The 21259-nt window shown below is 33.5% G+C and overlaps 1 protein-coding gene across 2 annotated transcripts in view; it reads left to right on the top strand.

Annotated features, from left to right (window-relative positions):
- TTLL7 (tubulin tyrosine ligase like 7) overlaps positions 1–21259 on the top strand; it is a 121013-nt gene that overhangs the window by 32635 nt on the left and 67119 nt on the right. The window contains exons 2-7 of one of the 2 annotated variants that reach the window (XM_036235616.1): positions 5131–5330; positions 5545–5668; positions 8371–8492; positions 9264–9331; positions 13171–13329; positions 17511–17727. In XM_036235616.1, the coding sequence (XP_036091509.1) occupies positions 5593–5668; positions 8371–8492; positions 9264–9331; positions 13171–13329; positions 17511–17727 (642 nt within the window). In that variant the 5' untranslated portion in view covers positions 5131–5330; positions 5545–5592. Of the gene's footprint in view, positions 1–5130; positions 5331–5536; positions 5669–8370; positions 8493–9263; positions 9332–13170; positions 13330–17510; positions 17728–21259 lie in introns of both variants that reach the window. The other variant, XM_016146098.2, reaches the window with a different exon arrangement.

Below are 21259 nucleotides of genomic sequence, written 5' to 3'. Positions count from 1 at the left end.
AACCTGAAAGAGTACCTGGCACACAGTGTGTTTTACATAAGTGACTGCATCAGCCCCATCTTCCTCCTTGTCTTCTTCCTCTTCCTCACCATTGTTATTTCAATTCATAGCATCTCAGGATAGACAAGTTTAATTGTGTAAAGCCAGTGGGTAAACTGGATGCAGTACACAGTCTCGGCATTTTTTTTTTCCCCCCGGGCAGTGGGGAATCCTCTAAATGGAGAACTAAAAAATAGTATCTAGGGGGTGGATGAATAGCTAGGTTCAAATAGGGAGTAATCAAGGTTAGAGTCTTCGATGGTTAGTAGTGTTACTTACTGGCTTTTCTTTCTTAGCTGGTCAGTTGCTATGATTGTACTTCCTAATTCTATTGGCTGGGGTGAAGTGACTGCTTCAGGCCATTGAATTATGAGCAGAAGTTGTGTGTGTCATTAGTTGCCTGTATGACATCCTCCAAAACTTCCAGTGACTGGTACCCGTTAGGATGGCCGCTGCTCTGACAGCGTGGGTTCCTGTTTAACTATGACATGTGGAGCACCCTTGCCAGTCTTTGGTTGGCATGTAGCATGACCAGTAAATACATCTTAGTTGTTTTAAGCTCCTGAGATTTGGGGGTTGTTTTTTTATTATAACAATAGATAGCCTATATTGACTAATAAAGACTTTTTAAAATGGATTTTGACAATTGAAAAATACAGTAGGATAAGCAAGTGTGGAAGAGGGGTAGGGGTGAGCTAGATGTCAAAAATTATGATGCTAGGAGCTTACCAAAGAGAGTCATCAGGAGTGTGTGCAAATCTAATGTCAGTATTGGGGACGCAAGGTGGAGGGGAAGGGTTGGGGTCTTCCTTCATCCAACCCCCATTCAGAAAACTGACACATTATCAAAACTATATAAAACTACTTACATCCATTGTGAGACATGTCTATTCCTTGTCAGTGTGAGAATAGTAATTTTAAAATCAAGGTAGAAAATACGGTGCGTAGTAAAACCAGGATTTAGCCAAAAGAACTATGTTGGAGGGTGTAAAGATTATTTTAGTACCACAGAAAGTAGTATATTTCTCCGTTCTCTCCCCGTCACACATGTTTACATTCATTCATTCACACATGCCCCTATGTGCACGTATGCATAATATTTTTAATAACTCCATGTGATAACAAGTCATCACTCTCCTTAAAATATCACCTTCCCAGTGAGACCTATCTGGATACAACATTAATATTGCAACCCTTCTGCCTTTCCCCCAACACTTCTGATCTATCCAGCTTCCCCGCTTCTCCACGTACTTAGCATTTCCTTTATTTTACTTATTTAATATGTTTACTGTTATTGTTTGTCTCTTCCCCCACTAGACTACAGGTGCCACAAGAAAGAAAATTTTTATACATTTTGTTGCCTTGGAACAGTGCTGATACATTATAGTATTTGTTGAATGCAGTATGCTCATGAAGGAGAACGAGAAAGACAGTCTGGGTATGGATAGCCGCATAGGTGTTCCAAAAAGGGAAATTAAATCCGATGCAACTTTGTAATTCCAACCACATTTTAAGCCACAGTTTGATTCTCTTACTCTCATTCTGTAGCTTATAAAATAGTTCTAGTCAAGCAGAGTTAAGATTCTTTGTGAAATTTTCGATATGTCATGTTTAAAGACTGAATTTTGAAGGTAGCACAAAAGCAGGAAGGAACATGAGCTTTAGAGACAAACCACTTCATTGTCACACATTGGGTGTGACTTTGGGCAGGTTACTCAACCACAGAATCTAACTTTTCCCATCTGTAAAATTAGAATAAAATTGGGGCATTTATTGGGGGAACTAAATTCTCACAAAGATATGTGAAAGTGTTTCACACACAGTAGGTACTGGTTTATATTGGTTCTTTTCTCCTTCCCCTCCTCACCATAAAAAACACCTTTTATTACATGTTATTTAATATTATTTTACACATTTTTAATTTAACCTTAATTCTGGTTCCCACTGACCTTTTGTTAGATTATTTTAGTAATCTCTGATATGGTAAAATTTTATAAATATGTGCAAAGAGACCATATATAGCATTCGCCAGGGCATGGATATTTTGAGATTGTTAATGAAGGTGTGAGTTTCCCTCATGTTACTTACTCAGAGATGTTTTGTCTTCTTGTCATCAAGAATATCAACAATGCTATCTTCATTGGTTGACATTTTAGACTTTAGGGTTAGAAATAACCAATTCCTTTCTGTTGCATATTAAGAAATTAAGTCATCTATCTGGTAACTGGCAGAGTAAGGGATAAGAATTGTAATTGAATTCTTGTTCAGTGTTATTTTTACCATATTATACTTTTGTATAAATGAAAAAATTTTCAACTAATCGAAATATAAAATTTAAAGGGTTTTGCTATAACATGGTAAATGTTGACACAAACTTTTATCATATATATTTAACTTTTTGAATAGGTAATAGATGCCCAGGGCACTAAAGAGTATTCATTAAAAGTAAGTACCCCTTAACTTTGCCCCCAGCCACAACAGGCCACTACTTCTCTGGGCATATATTCCATATTCCATATATTCTTCTGTCATTTTACCTAAATGTAAACTTTTATATACTTTGATTTTTTTCACTTAAAATTGTGAAAATAATATATTGTAAATGATATGTATTTGCTTTTTAGAGCTCCATTATCATGTCTACTGACTCCTAGTTGTTAGTAATTGTTTTTTTTTTTTTCCTTTAAATTCATGAACAAGTACTTATAGAGCACTGTCAGGCACTAAACTAGGCTGTGTGAGTGGAAGAGTGAACACAATAGAAAAAGAAAACCACCATCTTCATGGAACTTACCTTCTTGGTTTTGTGGTTGATTATATCATGAGGGTACAAATATTATTCTCTGTGATGCCAGTAAAGGGAGTTAGGAATTTCTTCAGACATGATCAGAAGTTTTAAGGAAAAAGTGGAAATCTATCAGGATTTTAAGTGATGGGTAGAAATTCAACAGGAAGAACTGAAAAGAAAGGATACTCTAATGCAAATGTATTGGAATTACTTTTTACTATTTCACTCTTGTGTACCTATTGTTTTGCATGGTAGCACTTAAAGTTCTACATCCAAGGTTACCATTTGCCTGAAATTTTGGAAAACTGATTCCTTTTGGAAATAGCTTCTTTATTTGCAAAATGGAATGTTTCTTTGTCTTAGAAATCGATATCTGTTGATCTCCTAATTCTTTTCCCCAATTATTTTTTGTTGAAATAGACATGAGAATTTTTGTAGAGGATTTCTACCTATTTTGGCCTTTTTTATACAGTTACAAGAGTTCTCTTCCTTGTTTTATGTTTTTCTTATGATTTTATTTGTGTATAATTAACTGTTTTTTGCTTCAGTGCCATTATGTGCTTATAGCACAGGTTTTCAACCTTGGCTGCACACTAGAATCATTTGAAGAGTCATAAAAATACTGATGTCAGGGCCACGCCTGCATCTGGGATGTGGCCTGGGCACCAGGATTTTCAAAAGCTCCTCAGGTGATTTAAGAAACTATTAGTATAAAGTATTTCAGAAGTAACTTAAAGTAAGTAACCATGGCTCAGTGGTGTGATCAATCGGCCATCTCAAATCTCTTGGTTAAAATAAAGTGAAATGTTTTGAATTGGGATGGTAGAATGCAGTTCTTGACTTTGCTAAAACACTTTTGTTATTATTTACCAAATTATAAATGGAATTAAGGAAAGCAAATATATGTATAGACTAACTTTAAGCCCTTTAAATTCCTGTGTGGATGGGAGAAGGGATAACAGTTCTTGTTTTGAATTCTATATAAATCAAAATCCTTTGGCTCATTATATAAGTCAGAAATTAACAAAACTGTTTTTAAAGCCTATAACGATTACTATTTTATTGTTAGCATAGTTAGACAAACACTGTGCCCTGACTCTTGTTGACTTTGTTACCTACTTTCAAAGCAATAAGTACTCTGTTTCCATGAGAGGGTCTTTGTTTACTCCAGTAACAAGATGCTGGACAAGGACTTATAAACTCAAATAGTTGCCTCGCTGAGGTATCAGAAAGCTTCCAAAAATAAATCAAGCCAAAGTTTAGACTGTTCCTTTCTTTTATTCTGAAAAGTAATCTTGTCTATTTCCAGCTCAGAACTGGGAGCTGAGATCAGGTTAGGGATGTTTACTGTAATTTTCACTGTTTGGTTTGGTTTGGTTGTGAAGTCCTAGACTTTACCCATATCTTGCAATCTGAACAGAAATAGGGTTGCAAACTTCTTTTACATCTATATAGCATATTCATATGGTATCTGAAAATAGTGGGGCTTAGTGAGCAGGTGAATAGTATAATCAGAATTGTATTCAAAACCTAGATTTTCTATTTATAAATTGTATTACCTCGATTTGTTTACATAATGCAAATATAAATAAAATGTAATATAGTTCATGTTAAGGTGTAGCCAAATCCAATGAACTCTCTTCCCATCACACACACACCATAAAAAGGAATCATTTACTCTGTATTCTGTCAGCATGTGAGCTCTACCTTGGCATTTATTTCACTGTTTCATTTTAAAAGCAATTAGAAAAAATAAAATAAAACAAATGAAAGCAATTAACTTATGCATTGAGTTGAATGAAGGTTGTATGGGTTCCCACTGGTTTTGACATCAGAGAGATGTTTATTTTTATCTCTACTTTGTCACTTGCTTTCTTTGTAAAGATTTCTCCTTTTTGTGCTCATTTATTTATCTATAAGATGGGGGGAGGGGAAAAGATGAGGATAAGAACTACTACCTCATAGTTTTGTTAAAAGATTAAGTGGTATAAGTGGCCTTAGTAAGTGTTCAATAAATGGTATTGAATATATTATTGTCATTATTTGTATATGGCATCTTATTTATTGTCTGTAAACATGATGTGACTTAACTAAAACAACCTCCTCTAGACTGTACACATTTTAGAACAGAGAACTATTGCTTGGCATTTTGCATAAGATTTAATAAATTAACAAATATTTGTTGATTAAATACATTAACTTTCACCTTTACTTGACTTTTAAAAAGAATAGTATTGGCAGATATTAAAAAAATAATTCGCAAAAGTGATTTTCTAAATGACTTTGTTTTAAAATCCCTGCAGGTATCCTCATATCCCATAACTTCCGTGACCTGAAATCTGAGTGTTCCACCAAGATAATATGATAGGAACTTTCAGTGATTTGGAGCCATATCCTACTTAGACTAATGTGGGCCTTCCAGATTTCCTGAGAGCTTGGTACAGAGCACACTCTGCTTGCTCATCAACACAGGCAATAATGCCATCTCTGCCTCAAGAGAGAGGTAAGCAGGTTGACTTAATCATGTTGCAGAAAATAAATGTATTATAGATCATCACTGCTATTTTTTTTAAGCATTAAAAATTAATTGGGGACTCTTAAAGAACCAGAAGTTATAATTTTACCTTTGTGGGGGAGGACATGTGTGGTATCTGGTATGGAGCTTCCATTATTTCAATGATATTTGGTTGGTTTACATTTCTTTTGAAGTTATTCAGGGACCCTCTCCCCTGGATCTGAATACAGAATTGCCTTATCAAAGCACAATGAAAAGGAAAGTCAGAAAGAAGAAAAAGAAGGGAACAATTACAGCAAACGTCGCTGGGACAAAATTTGAAATTGGTAGGTCTCCCCACAAACATGAAATTTTTATACTTGTTGGAAAAACTAGTTTGACGTTGAAAGCAATGTGGAAATTCAGAGAGATATATCTTATGTAATGGATTTTTAAATGCCTTCTATAAAATTTTATTTTTTATGAGCTATTTAACATGTCAGCAATCAAGTAGAATAGCAACATAAACTAAAACCTTTAGTTATTAGTGGGATGATTTTTATTAAACTGAATTTTTAAATTAAGTATAAAATTATATGAACATTAACTAAACAGATTAAAATGTTAAACATAAAATGAACAGTATAAAATTTGAGATTTTTATTAAACAATGAGAACCTGACTCAAAGAATAAAGTGAAAATATATTTCTCCCTGTGCTTTAAAAAGTATTTTAATGGTGCTGTTCCTTTTTGATTAATGAAATTCTAGTTTTTACATGTAAACAGTATCTGCGGTGGAGAGAGCAGATAAAAATATTAATTGCTTTAAATTAAGATACTTTTGCCCAGCATTGCAAAACTCATTATGAATACCATAAGTACTCAAATAATATTCCTCTTTTATTAATAATTTTTCATTAAAGGAATCACGGAAAATCATATGAACCTCAAGGACGTTAATTATTCTTAGTCTCATTAATCTTTGGGAATCTCATTTCCATTTATAGTAGCTCACCAAAGTTTATTAGCAATCAATGGAATATTTCCCTGGAATTGAGATCTCCCAATACTTTATTCCAACAGTGTTCCTCAGGGGGAAAGACTTTAACCAAGTCGATGTGAGAGGGTGAGTTGTGAGAAGGACAGGGTATACTTACAGCATATTTTTCTAGAGTGAAAAAACAAGAATAAAATGACCATTGTAAAAGTGACTGATAGGTGGTGTTAATATCCTCTCAATTACTTATAAGGTTCTTGTTGGTTTCATAGGGAACCTTAATTTAAAGGAAAGTGTGGAAGTGTGGTTCCTTTTCACTTTCCCAGCAAGTTTCTAGAGGGTCGAAGTTGCATTAGCATTCTTCGCACTGATTCCGGTTCCACTTCTGTCATCAAGGTCTTCCCAGTTATTTCTGATAGGCTGCAGACAGTGTTTCTCATTTACTCAGGTACAAGTCTGCTCCTGAGCTGCTGTTTTGACCTGATCATTGTTTTTTTCTTATGAGCCAGCCAGTTAAAGGAGTCTCCCAGGCTGCGTCGCCATTGCCCTGGCCCTGCCCAGGAGCTCCAGGTGGCATAGCAACTCCTGCCTCAGGGTGCCAGAGCTACCTGGTGGTCTGTGGCAGGTGAGAGGAGCAGCTCTTTCCCCAACTCTTGAACATCGTCATCTGGGTCTTCAGAACAACCCCAAGTTTTACTGAGACTTTCACGGAAAACAGTAACACCAGCTCAATAATTCCTTTCCCAACTTCATCCACTTCCAGTCACTGTCCTCCTCTTTTTTACCTGTACTGTAGGCATTATTGCATAGAAAGTTCTTTCATTTTCCTCAGCAAAAAGAAACAGTCAAGAGTCCCTAAGACTGGAGACCAACAGGTGTCTACAGCTCAGCTCATGCTCGAGCCAAATAAATTCAGTCAATTGATCCCTTTTCAAAAGATTTTATTTTTCAGTTGTAGTTGGCATTCAATATTATTTTATATTAGTTTTAGGTGTACAGCCTAGTGGTTACATATTTACATAAGTTACGAAGTGATCCTCCTGATAAGTCTAGTTCCCACCTGGCACCATACATAGTTATTATAATATTATTGACTATATTCCCTATGTTCTACTTTATATCCCATGACTATTTTATAACTACCAATTTGTCAATTGATCCCTTTTTACCATTTCTCCTTATATATTGGATATCAGTAAAAGTAAAACATTTACAAATAAAACACTGAAGCACTGTATATAGTTACACCATTCTATTAGACTTAGAACCCAAAATTTATCCTAAGTATTCTGCTTATCTTTATTCTAGGTAAGAATAAGCTTGAAATTTATTGGAAGAAAAATGTCAATATGTTAATTGTGTTATCTACATCAGAGAGAGCATCTGTATGTGTGTGTGTATATGTATACATATACACACACACATATATACATATATACAGTTTGTACTAAAAACCAAGCTTTATCTGAGCATAAACTTTTTTCAGAAAGTCTAAAGGGTTTGGAACAGGTGGGGGTGGGGGGGTCAGTTTCCAAATCCCTGCAGTGGATTCTGCTTTATTATTGCCGATCCTACGTTGACATAGCTGACTTGATTTTAACTGCTAAAGACAATTTGAACTAGGGAAGTGGAAAGTATAGCATAGGTCTAATAATTAGGGGCTGTTTTTCCTTTTCCCTTTGTTCCTGCCCAAGGTCACAAAAAAGCCATAAAAGTACATTTTCCTGAGTAGGGTGTTGTCTCAGCTGTGTGTGTGTTTTTTTTGTGCCATGAATAATCACTAAACTCTTTAGCAGTGTTGTGTACCTGTTAAATCTCAAAGGATTGACACTAAGGATTTTGGATGCAGGGTAAAAACAGTTCTCAGTTACTGTTTAGGATAAGTTGGCACTTAGTAAATTGTCGTAACTAAAAATAAAGTTGTGCTATGACTTATACATATTTTGCCAATGAAATACTTTGAGCTAAAATTTACATGTATCAAAAAATGTTTCCCCAGTGAATCTATTTCAGAAGTATGATTTTGGTTTAACTTAACCGTTTACTTGCAGTTCGTTTAGTAATAGATGAAATGGGATTTATGAAAACTCCAGATGAGGATGAAACAAGTAACCTTATATGGTGTGATTCTGCGGTTCAGCAGGAGAAGATTGCAGAACTGCAAAATTACCAGGTGGGGAATTAATCATGCCCAATTATTGCTCAATAGGAATGTTATATGACTTCCCTTATCATTTTCTTTAGATAAGATTTCTTAATATGTTGACATGTTAAATTTCAGTCTTAAGTTATCTGAATGGTCTGTTTTGTTGCTATCCAGTTGTATTGACTCTTCATATGAAGCCTACATCCTTTCAAATTTAACTTTTAACCTCTTTCCATCTTTAAGGAAGAACTGATAGAAGAAATCTTTCTAGGCTGATGCCTTGCATTGTGCTTAAAGATGAGTGATGTGGAATAGATTGCATAGAGATCAGGAGGTGGAAATACCTTGTAATATTGGCTGTGTGTAATCTGGCTTCATTCTTTTATTTTTAGGATGTAAAACAAACATTTAAAATATACATCAAACTAAAAAGTTAAATGCATGGAATTTTAGACAACTGATATTTTGTATAGTTCTTCATCTGTTAGTATAGAAGGTAATACAAAATTCACTGTAGGGAACAAATAAATCCATTTTTACCAGTCTTTCTACAATGCATATCTGTACGAATAACTTTAATGTCTATGAACACCCTTTCTGATTTCCTTAAAATTTTGCAATTTTATTCTCTGATTACCATAGATTGTTTAATTCACTGTAGGTCATTTAATTTAAATATTTTACATTACTAATGGTCAGTTCATTAAAACAGGAAAACTCAAAGAACAGATGTAACTGTAGTACAAATGAATATTTTAAGTCGATGAGAATATTAATGTTTCTCTTTTTATTTTTCAGAGAATCAACCATTTTCCAGGAATGGGGGAGATCTGTAGGAAGGATTTCTTAGCAAGAAATATGACCAAGTAATCTTTTTTTTTTTTTTTTGTAATAGAAAAGACCTCTTCAAAATTAACATTTTAAATATGGTAGTGCTATCATCCACAAAGTTACATTGATTTGAAATTATATTTTGATGGACGAGCTAGCAGGCTTAAAGGTTCACTGGTTCTAGTCCTCCACTTTGTGGAGGAGGTAACAGGGTCAGAGAAATGAATATCTTGCACAAAGTCAAACAAATAGATTGGGAGCAGAATCTTGATTTCTAGAATATCAGTGCTCTTTTTTACTTTTTATTCAATATGTACTTACTTGTTTTTCATTCAGCCTTGTGAGAACTAATCTGTTGTATTAATACTGTGTGTGCATGTGTGTATTCATATACTGGTTATCAAGCATCAAATTTGTGCCAGGCACTGTAGTAGATGCATGAGTGTACACACATACCCATAGACACATATGTATGTGCCCAACCATGGATATATACATGCACATATATTTATCTCTGAGACTACTATTTAGAGTTACAATCTAATTTTGTGGGAAAAACTATTCACAGTTACTTACATGTTATACTAAATGAACTGTAGAATTTTTATACAGTTTTAATTTCCATTAAGTTTTTTTTTAATTTAAAAAAGTTGAGTGATAAATTGAGAAAAAAATTTTAAAAGCGATCTCTTTCACAGAGAAAGGTTAGTAAAACATGTGTGATTAAGGAAGTATTTGTACATATCTATGTGAAAGTTTATACACCCATTCACTCAACAAATGTTTTTGCATGTCTATTAGGGACTGCTAATTTTTAAGTAAACAAAATAAATAAGGACTAGTTCATGCCTAGAACTCACATTTTAGCGAGGGAAAGACTGATACATATAATATAGTTTGATGGTGCCACATTTGAGGTAGAATCAATGTATGATGGTGACAAAGATGGAGAGAGAGATTATTTTTGGGAGAGTGGGGAAGGCTTTCTGGAGAAATTAAATATGAGATGGATATTGAAAAGTGTATAGGATTTCACCCTTTGAAAAGAAGGGAAGGAAATTAAAGGCAAAGACAACAGTGGGAGAAAATATATGGAGACTTAAACCAACATGATATGTTTGGAGAATTTTAAGCAGTTTCTGTGGTTATACAGGATGTTAGGAAACTCGACTTCAGATGATGCTGAAGTTAATGCAAAGACTAGGCGGTGTATGCCATGTTATTATGTTTTATTTAATCTTTTAATCATTGATTCCTTAAGCTCTTTAACTATTCAGCAAACATTTTGGTTATCTTGAGAGAAATGAGGATTTATTTATTAGGTTTAAGCACAGAAATAACATGTTTTTAATAATCTTGGTGGCAGTGTAGATAATGGATTCAATGAAGGTAGGACTAGAGAGAGAAAGTGCTGGAGAAGGAGATGTATGTCAATATCTAGGTGAGAAATAATGAACATCTGATAAACCAAAAGATAGAGTGGGAATGGGGAAGGGAAAAGAAATCTGAAAAATATGAAGGAGATAGAATCAGTAGGACTTGAAAACAGTTATGATGTAAGAATTAAAGAGGAGGAAGGGGAGAGAAGTCTCCAAGATGATTCCTAGGTTTCTGGCTTAGGATATTGTATATGTGTTTTGATTGTTTAATATAGGAATTATGGGAAGAATGGATTTCAGAGGAGAGGGAAGTACCTCTACAAAGTTTTGGATATGTGTTTCATTTAAGTCATTTATTTCCCCTGAACACATATTTATTAAATATCTATTATATGCCAGGTACTGTGCTGGGCTCTGGGCACATGGGGTGATCAAAAGCAGATTTATAGCTTTTACAACTTTGGATTGCAACTGTGTAATAAATATCCTGAAATAAAGGTATGTCATTCTAAATCGGTGCATAGTGAGGGACTCTAACTTTGGGAGGCATTAAAGAGATTCCCTGAGGAAGTGATATAGAAGCTGAAATATAAACGATGTGTAGGAGTTTACTGGTGAAGGTGGTAGGTAACAGCCTTCTGGGCAGGAAGAATGGGGTGGGCTGAGGTCATGTGATAGGAGAAAGCATGAATAGTCAAGATACTGAAATAAAACCAAGTATAGCTGGAGCACAGAGATATTGATTGGGAATGGGGAAGAGATTAGCTGAAGGGTGATTTTTAGGATTATGGTCTGTATTCTAAATACCATAGGAGAGGTAGGGGAAGTGAAGTTGGTAATATGACCAGATTTCATTTTGAAAAGATCATTCTGGCTGCTTTGAAGAGAACTGAAGTCTCTATGGTTGAGAGAAACAAGAAGGTTAAATGTAGACTCATTAGTAGGCTATTGCAAATAGGCAATTTCTTACTCTATAGAACCCTTGGAGTTCTCCTTAAGGAAAAAATAACCTAATAGAAAAAAGAGTTGACCTAGTAATGTAAAAATAGAATTAACTAAATCATGTGTGTAATATAATTTAGTAAATCCATGACAGAGCAATGAACAAAACTATCCCAGGTTCCCAAATTCCTAAGCAAGACCACATGTCTGTTTTGAAGCTAGACAATTTTACATCAAGTAATTTGTGCTACATTATCTAAATGGAATAAAGTATTTCTCTTGAATATATGTGTGCTTGAGTTTTTTTTAAATACACATGTGAAAGAAACAAACAAAGCATTATTATTGTTTTTCCTTTAGATCTCTGTGTGTGTGTGTGTGTGTGTGTGTGTGTGTCTTTCAAACTAGTCAATGTTTGTACTGAGCTCATTTAGTTTATTGGCTTATTCTGGATTTGAAAGATGGATTTGGTAATTATTTCCCCTCTCATAATGGAAACATAACTTTCTTACAGGGTTCTCTTGAAAGCGCACTTGGAATATAACTGTGTGAACCTCCAATTGTGGAGACCAAGTGGCTTATGTATTCCATACCCTAGTCTTAGAATTTAGGCCCTACCTCTGTACATACTGTATATTATGGTTCCACTTTAGTTTTTACTAATTTCATTTGGGGGCAATAATTTGCTCAGCTGTAAAAGACTTGCGTATATTTATAAAAAAAAAAAGACTTTTTTTCTGAACATATTTTTTTTAATAGATAATATTTTAAATATTTCAAATTCATTTTTATTGGGAATAAATATGTACAAAATGGCTAGCATTTGGGCTTTATCAAAAGTAAACATTTTATCTTTAAGTTATATATCTCTAAGTTATATCCAATAGCCTGATTTGTAGTAAATACAAAAATATTAGAACATACATTGTAGTCACAAAATTATATGTATAGACACATATAGTTCATATAAACAAAACCTCAACTGACTCAGGGCTTCACATAGTTTTCTCAGAAGAGTGGATAAACTCCTAAAACCCCTGGCATAAAAGGTGATCAAAAACCACTCCCCGTGGTTGACCCAGGACTCTCAAATTCATCTTTAAAGAAATTATATGAATGACACCTGACTATAAACCATTTTCTACTGCTCACCTGCATCCCTGAGCAGAGTTAATAACTGCACATGTTATCTCACACCGTATGCCTTTATTGCACCTATTAATTCCTTAGGGAAGAGACCATATTAATCTTACTATCCCTAGTACCTAGCACATGGTATATAGTCAAATGAGTGGTTGCTTTACTAATCTGTAAATTAGTATATAGAACAGATAATTGTGTCTATTTTTTCACCGATGTATTTCCAGTGTCTAGAATAATACCTGGCATACAGTAGATGTTTAATAGACATTTCCTGAATGAATCAATGAACGAATCAATTCATGAAGAAACATAGAGGTTTAAATCTTTGTAGTAAATTGCAGTAGCACAGAGAATGAAAATTTAGGAAAGTTTGAATAGAAATTACTTTTTATATTATCTCTAATTTACAGAATGATCAAGTCTAGGCCCCTGGATTATACCTTTGTTCCTCGAACATGGATCTTCCCTGCTGAATATACGCAATTCCAGAACTATATGAAAGAACTGAAGAAAAAAAGAAAGCAGAAAACATTTATAGTAAAACCAGCTAATGGTGCAATGGGTCATGGGTATGTATTTTTCACCTGGAATATGTTAAAAAATTTGAAGCAGTGAATAATAAATGTGAGCATTCATTTATGTTTGAGTATCACTATGAAAAAATAATAAAATAGGTTTCTAGTTATCGCTTTTTTGGAACTAAATATTTAATGCGTCCTTTTACCCTGTCCCACAGGCTTTAATTAATTCTATTTAAAAAGTAAATTAACAGGTTTTAAGACTTTAATAGGAGACAATGAAATAGAGAAAAAGGATGTTTTCCAATTTTTTAAACAAATGTGCATTTATAATAATTATAGAGTTAAGATTGGAGATTGAAATTCAGTTGATACAATAGAGCTAAATTGACTTGGAGAAAGAGATGTAAAGGAAGTTCTCTTTTCATAGCTAGAAATCTTAAGGCAAACTATGTATCTTTTTTGCTTTACAAGTAATTTTTTTTTTCTTTATGTACCCATGGTAATTGGATTGAAAATGAGTAGGACACATTAAGCTAAAGTACCAAGAACTAGGCATGCTATCTAGAATAAAATACATAACTTATATTCCTGTTTCCTTTTGCTTTCTTATGTTAGTTTTCTACAATATACATTTTCAAAGAAAATGTGGCTGAAGTTGCCTTTAATAAAAACATATGTCATTTAAATCTTTTGTTTTAAATAGTGTGGGGAAAAAAGATATTTGGAAATGTAGCTGCCAGGTAAATTATTGTTTGACAGATTTCTCTTTGACTTTTAATCATAATTTAATAACTTAATCAGACATTTTTAACTATGGTTTAGTAATTTCAAAAGTAAACTTCTGTTAGTGAGAATTTTATATTGTTTAATGTAAAGTTGATTTTCTGTATGTTAGTACTGAAGAAAAATTAGTGGAGGATAATCAAAGTTCACATTTTCCTTAACTTTAATGTTAACAAATATTAAAATTTGTATTTATAACTACATTTAATGTTAAAACATAACTATTAATCTAATTTTACAACAGTATAAAAAATAGCTGAAAAACCATACTGTGCCAGAGTTTATCTCATGTAATATAGTAATACGTAGGTAAAGGACTCCTTTTATCTGTGGAATATATCTGTTTATTTGTTGGTCTTCTGTTTGGTTGTTCTGTCCATTAGTGAAAGTGGGGTATTGAAGATTCCAACTGTTACTGTTGAAGTATTTATTTTCCCTTTTAATTCTATCAGTTATTGATTCATACATTTTGGAGCTCTGTTATGTGGGTACATTTTTTATAATTATATCTTCTTGAAGCATTGACTTTTTAAAATCACGTACTCTTCTTTGTTCTATAATAATTTTTATCTTAAGGTCTTTTTTATCTGGTACTGGTATAGTCATTCCAGTTCTTTTTGGTTACTATTCTCATGAAATATCTTTCCATTCACTCACTTTCAACCTATTTGAGTCTTTAAATCTAAAGTGAATCTCTTGTAGTAGAACCATTTTTTTTTTAGTATGTTCTGCCAAATCTTGTCTTTTAATAGGAGAGTTAATCCATTTGTCCTTAATGTCATCATTGATAACAAAAGATTGTCTTCTGTCATTGTGCTATTTGTTTTCTATGTCATATAGTTTTCATTTCTTAATCCCTCCATTTCTGCCCTCTTATATATTAAATATTTTTTTAGTTTACTAATTTAATATTCTTGTCATTTTTTTACTATATATTTTTGAGGTACCTTTTTAATGGTTGCCATCAATTTGTACTAATTTTGTTTAGATTGAAATCAGTTTAATTTCAGTAGTAAAAATCCAAACTAAGACAAAAAACTTTGCCTTTATATAGCTTTGCCTCCTTTTATTCTCACACATTACATCTGTATACATTCGTGTGCCCAATAACATAGGTTTATAATTATTATTTTATGTAGTTGTATTTTAAATAACATGGAAAGAATGAGGAGTTACTAACCTAAACTACACAATGGTGACTTTCATATTTACCCATATAGTCACCTATAAAAGTGTTTTTTATTTCTTTGTGTGGATTTTAGTTATTGTTTGGTGTCCTTTGAAGGATTCTCTTTAGCATTTCTTGTAGTCCAGGTAATCTAGCCACAAATGCTCTCAGTTTTTGTTTACCTGGGAATGTCTTAATTTCTCCTTTAATTTTGAATAGTTTTGTTAGATATAGAATTCTTGGTTAACAGTTTTTTTTTTCCTTTTTCTGTCATCTTGTTGAATATGTCATCTCACTGTCTTCCGATTTCCATCGTTTCTGATGTGAAATCTGCTGTTTATCTTATTGAGGATCCCTTGGCATGATGGGTAGCTTCAGTCTTGCTACATTCAAGATTCTCTTTGTCTTGGATTTTGAGAGTTTTATTATGTGTCTTAGTTTGGATCTCTTTGATTTATCCTCCTTGGAATTCATTGTGTTTTTTGGTATGTAGGTTAATATTTTTCATCAAATTTAGAAGTTTTCATCCATGAATTTTTCAAATACTCATTCTGCTCCTTTCTTCCTCATCTCTCCTTTTGGGACTCCCATTATGTGTATGTTAGTATTCTTCATGATGTCCCACTGGATTCTTAGCTCTGATTATTTTTCTTCATTATCTGTTCCTCAGACTAGTTAATCTTAACTGACCTATCTTCAAGTTTTCTTATTATTTTCTGCCTCTCTAAATCTTCCGTTTAGTTACTCTAATTTTTTTTGTTGTTGTTGTTGTTTCAGTTATTCTTTCAACTTCTGGATTTCTGTTCGAATTCTCCCCTGTCCAGTTTTTAAAAATAATTTCTATCTCTGTTGATATTCTCTGTGTGATGAGATAGCATCCTCATGGTTTCTTTCAGTTCTTTGTATACGGTATCCTTTAGCTCTTTGAACAGATTTAAAATAGTTGATTACATAATTGATTGCCTGGTAAGCCCCATTTCTGGGTTTCCTCAGAGACAATTTTTATTAATTGATGATTTTCCTATATATGGGACATACATTCTCCTCCTCCCCCTCTTTTTCCCCCTCCTCCTCTTCCCCTCTTCCCTCCCTCTTCTCCTCCTCCTCCTTCCCCTCCATCCTTCATTGGGTTTTTTTTGCATGCTCATAAATTTTTGTTGAAAAACTGGACATTTTGAATATTATAATGTAGCAACTTTGGAAATCAGCTTCTTTCCCTTCTACAGGTTTTTTGGGTCGCTGTTGTTGCTTATGGTAGTTATTGATTTGTTTAGTGGCTTTTCTGAAATAATTTTATAAAATCTATATTCTTTATTGTGTGTAGCCACTGAAGTTCCTGTTCTCTTAGGTCAGTGGTCAGATAGTAATTTTTTTTAAACACTTGGAACAAAAACAATTCCTAATCCTTGCAGATGAGTTATGCGTGTGTGTGCGCACACGTGCGTGCGTGTGTGCGTGTGTGTGTGTGTATGTGTGTTTGAGCATGCCTTCAGCACTCAGCTAGGCAGTTTACAGATCTGCCTTAGCCTTTACTTCTTACTTGTGTCAGGGGAAATGCTTAGGGTCTTCTTAGGTCTTTGCTTAGCATGTTCCTAACTCTGGGCATGCACATGGCCTTCTAGATGCTAAAAATATGTCAGCAATTTTTAAAACTCTTACCAAAACATTCTCATTCCTGTCTTTCTTCCCAATCTTTTTAGTCAGTCTGTTGTTTTCCCCCAACTCTTATTTGTTGCATTAGGCAGCAAGGACTAACGCATTTGTCTTTAAATGTTTTCCACAATTGCCTCCCCAAGTAGCTGCCTCAGCACCTGGAGAGTTCCCAGTTAAGCAAGGTAAAGCAAGTTCTTTGAGGTCCTCCAGTGAACCACTGGACAGGTTAAAAACAACAGCAGCCACCCACCACAAGAATAAGGTCTCTGTTGGTCCTTCTAGAACCAGAACCTGTACTGGGAATAAAGACACTTCTGAACGGGGATTTGTGGGGTGGGACAAGAATAAAGTAAAATGCCACAGAGCACTTTTATACAAATTCAACTTTTATTTATTTATTTTTTATTACATGTTCCTTGGTTGTTACTAGCTTTTGGTTAATTTCCAGGATTTCAAAATAGTTGATTCTGACATTTTATTTATTTTTTTCCATTTATTGCTTTTGTGGAGGGACAGCCTTTGGAGTTACTTATGCTGCCATTTTCCTCTTGAGTATTATGTATAATCTTGTAAACATCTTGACTCCAAATCAAAGTATTCTTTTAATTCTTTTCTTTAAACTTAGGATTTCTTTGATAAGAAATGGGGACAAACTTCCATCTCAGGATCATTTGATTGTTCAAGAATACATTGAAAAGCCTTTCCTAATGGAAGGTTACAAATTTGATTTACGAGTTTATATTCTGGTAACATCATGTGATCCACTAAAGATATTTCTCTACCATGATGGACTTGTGCGAATGGGAACAGAGAAATACATTCCTCCTAATGAGTCCAATTTGGTAAGTGATACCAGACAGAATCTATGATTTTATTCATTTGTTCATCATGTACTTTTTAAAGTACTCATGGTTTATAAAGGTATATGAATGAGAGCCCCTCCTCTCAGGTTTTTATAATCTAGAAGAATTGTATGCACAAAGAAGACTACTTCTAATTTATAGACAGCTTTGTGAAAATTAGGACTAAAAGGTTTCTGCTTCAGGAAGGCTAGTTAGGAAAGATCACCCCCTTTGGGTGCTGTGAGCACAAGGATGGATTTCAAAGCACACATAAGTATACAGTGGCCCCATACAGAAATGTGTTTTAGAGCACACTTGTATTTTTCTATTAAGATTTCCTTTGTGCAGCCATAATATATTGATGACAGTCATAACTGTAATTTAGAGTTGATGAAGGTCAAACTGTAATTTATTTTCATAATTTATCATGAAACTTAGAAACTGTATAGTTTCTTAAAGACAAACTGTAATTTATTATCTGTATTTATTAATTTATCATTAACTAAATTTAAAAGTTTAGTTAACTTCTAGCCCTGTTTTTGGATTTACTGATCATGGTAAAAATTACAATTAAGTATTTTTTCTCATTTTGTCAAAGGCCTGGTTATTGTTCTCCAATATTATGCACTTAATTAACTCCATTAAGAGTGGTCACATTTTCAAATGAAAAGTGACTTACCATAAATTAACTCGAAAACATTGTAAACCTGGCAAAAGAAGAATAAGGAACTGGCAAAGTTTTTACAGGAAAGGAAGATAAAAGAATCATCTCTTTAAAGGTCATAAAGTATGAATATATCCAGTCACCAAGTAATGTTTGAACTCTAGTGCATTGTAGGCATTGTGCTGGTTTTGGAAAAACAGTGACCAAGACAAATATAGTATTTGACCTGACAAAAGTGACAGTCTAGTAGGAAGGCAGAAAATAAAATAATCGATCATGATACCTGATGGTAAGTGTAATGGCCTAAGAAACTGAAAACCTATGTAATGCTATGCAGTACACAGCAAGGGCATCTAACTCAGTTGGAGATGAAGGTTAGAGAGGGAGTTTATAAAATTAAATCTGAGTAATGAGGAGTTAACTAGGTTGGGGTTGGGGGTGGGGTGGGGTGGGGTGCAACTCCAGGGAGAAGAATGGCTCAGAGGTAAAAGGGAGTATGGTATGCCTGGAGAAAGCAGACTCATTCAATATGGCTAAAGTACAGACTAAGAAGTGGTGGATATTCAGATATAAGGATGGAGAGTCTTAGAGGCCAGATCTTTCAGAGCTTGTAGGGCATGACTAGGATTTTGGAATTTAACCTAAGAGGTGAAGCATTGAAAGATTTTAAAGATAGAAATAAGGAATGAGATTTGTGTCTTAAAAATATCACCTGGTCTACAGTGTGGGGAATGTGAGATGGGGCTATAGATACATGGGAGAGACTAGAGTATTCTAGTCTAACCAGATGTGAGAGGAATGATGACTTAATTTAAAGTAATAGTAGTAGGGCTGAACTAGGAATAAAGACATAAGTTTAAGATATATTTATGAGAACATGGAATACATTGAAATAATATACAAACAGGTTGGTTTTGTAGAATGAAGGAAAAGGAGAAAGAAATGAAGGGTAAAATTCAAGATTATTGGCTTACGCAGTTGTGTGGGTGGGGTCCTTTCAGTGTGATAGGGAATACAGAAACTGTTAAAGGTTTTGCAGAAATCTGGTATGTTTTGTTTGATATGCCTGTGTGGCCTCCAAATGGATCTATACTATAAGCATTTGAATCTGTAGTATAGGTCTGAAGTGCAGACGAGAGAGCTGAGCTGAAGGCATAATTTAGGACTTGTCAACTCATATATTATAATTAAATAATTGGAGTGGGTAAGAATGGATTATATACAGATGAGCAGGTAATCACGGTTTGAGAAGAAAGGGTGAGAAAAGAGACAGGAAAGGTTAAGACTTGTAAATTCATTTAGGTGATAAAGTGATTTATTCTAACACCTTAAATTATAAATATGTGATTTACTTAAATATAGCGTGTTAGGAAATCATAATGAAAGATTGGGAGTCAGGAAATGTGGCTTATAGGTTTCATTTTGCCAAGTGCTCTTGAATCATGTAATATCCTAGCTTTGGTTTTTACATGTATAAAAAACAATGTTCTTCAACATAAATATCAGTGTTCCTCATATAGCTCTAAAATTCCATAATCAAATTCCTAGATTAATATATGAAAAAATAAAGAAATGAAAAACAAAATTTTATCTCTAAAGTAAGAGCATTTACCTTATTTAGAAAGTAAGTTTAAGATAAAAGTCTGAAAAAAATAAACCGAAGTGCTCTCATTGGTTCTTTTTGGATGGCAGACAGCTGCATATGTTTTCTTTCTAGTCCCAATTTTTTAAATAGTGAGCATGCATTTTGTAATGAGCCGTGTATTTTTATAGCAATTAAATATTGATAAACTAAATATAAGAAGATCATGAGAGGATTTCAGACATTGAAATATAACAAACATTTATGTCTTACTCTCAGTGTCGTCATCGGCCAGTCCTTGAAAAGGTTAGTGTATCCCAATTCATTATATTTAGCCTATATACTTAAAAATAGGGTGGAGTATATTTTATCCTTTTCATCCCTTGCAATTTGCCGTTTGGTTCATAGCTGCCATCACTTCTGCTTAAAGCAGTCATCCAGCTGGCAATGAACTGTTTTAGAAGGGGATTTTTGTCAAGGTAGATGTGAAACTGGAAATTCCAATCCTACTTACAAAGATAATGTTTTAAGAAAAATGCAAAGTTGTATTTCTCATTCAGCTTTTCACTAGGATAGCTAGTTTTTATTAGCTATTATTATTTATTTTTAGAAATTCTTGCCAAATGAAGAGATCCTCAAAAACTTTCTTTTCAATCAACTTTAAACTTAAAAAAAAAAAATAGATTTATATTTTGGAAACAAGAAAATGTTATATTTTGATTCATTTTGGTTTTTTTTAAGATCAAATATTTAAAATTATACGAGTATAAGGTTTATGCTCTTTCTTTGAAATAGCACTTAATTTAAAGCTTTTTCCAAGTTTCATGAAGGTAGGAGACTGTATCTGTCTTGTTCATCTTTGTATCCACAGTGTTCAGCACAAATTTCTGGGGTTCCTTAAATATTGTTTAATGAATGAAAAAATAAGTTCTTAATTAGTGGTAGACATATAGGTTGGTAAATTACATGTAATTTCAAATGAGGAGTTCTGCATATTTGCTTCAAGGATTTTAAGAATGTAGACCTAAGTAGCCGTAGTAAAAATAAAATATGATATGAATATACTTTGTTATTAGGAAATCATGAAGTATATATTCGTTGTGATGCAACATTTTTATCTAAAGTAATGTCTACAAGTGGGATCATGAGGATAGGATTTATAGACTTGATGAATGTTTGTGCTAGATTGATAAGGAGCCATTAGATGTGTACTAATTAACAATTATGGGAAGTTTAAATTTTTTTTTAAGTTTGAGGATAACAATATCAACAAACATAAGAATGTA

The sequence above is a fragment of the Rousettus aegyptiacus genome, unplaced genomic scaffold (assembly GCF_014176215.1).
Source record: "Rousettus aegyptiacus isolate mRouAeg1 unplaced genomic scaffold, mRouAeg1.p scaffold_m13_p_1, whole genome shotgun sequence".
Lineage (NCBI taxonomy): Eukaryota > Metazoa > Chordata > Mammalia > Chiroptera > Pteropodidae > Rousettus > Rousettus aegyptiacus.
Note: the sequence above shows the minus strand (reverse complement) of the source record. Positions and strands in the feature narration are given on the sequence as shown.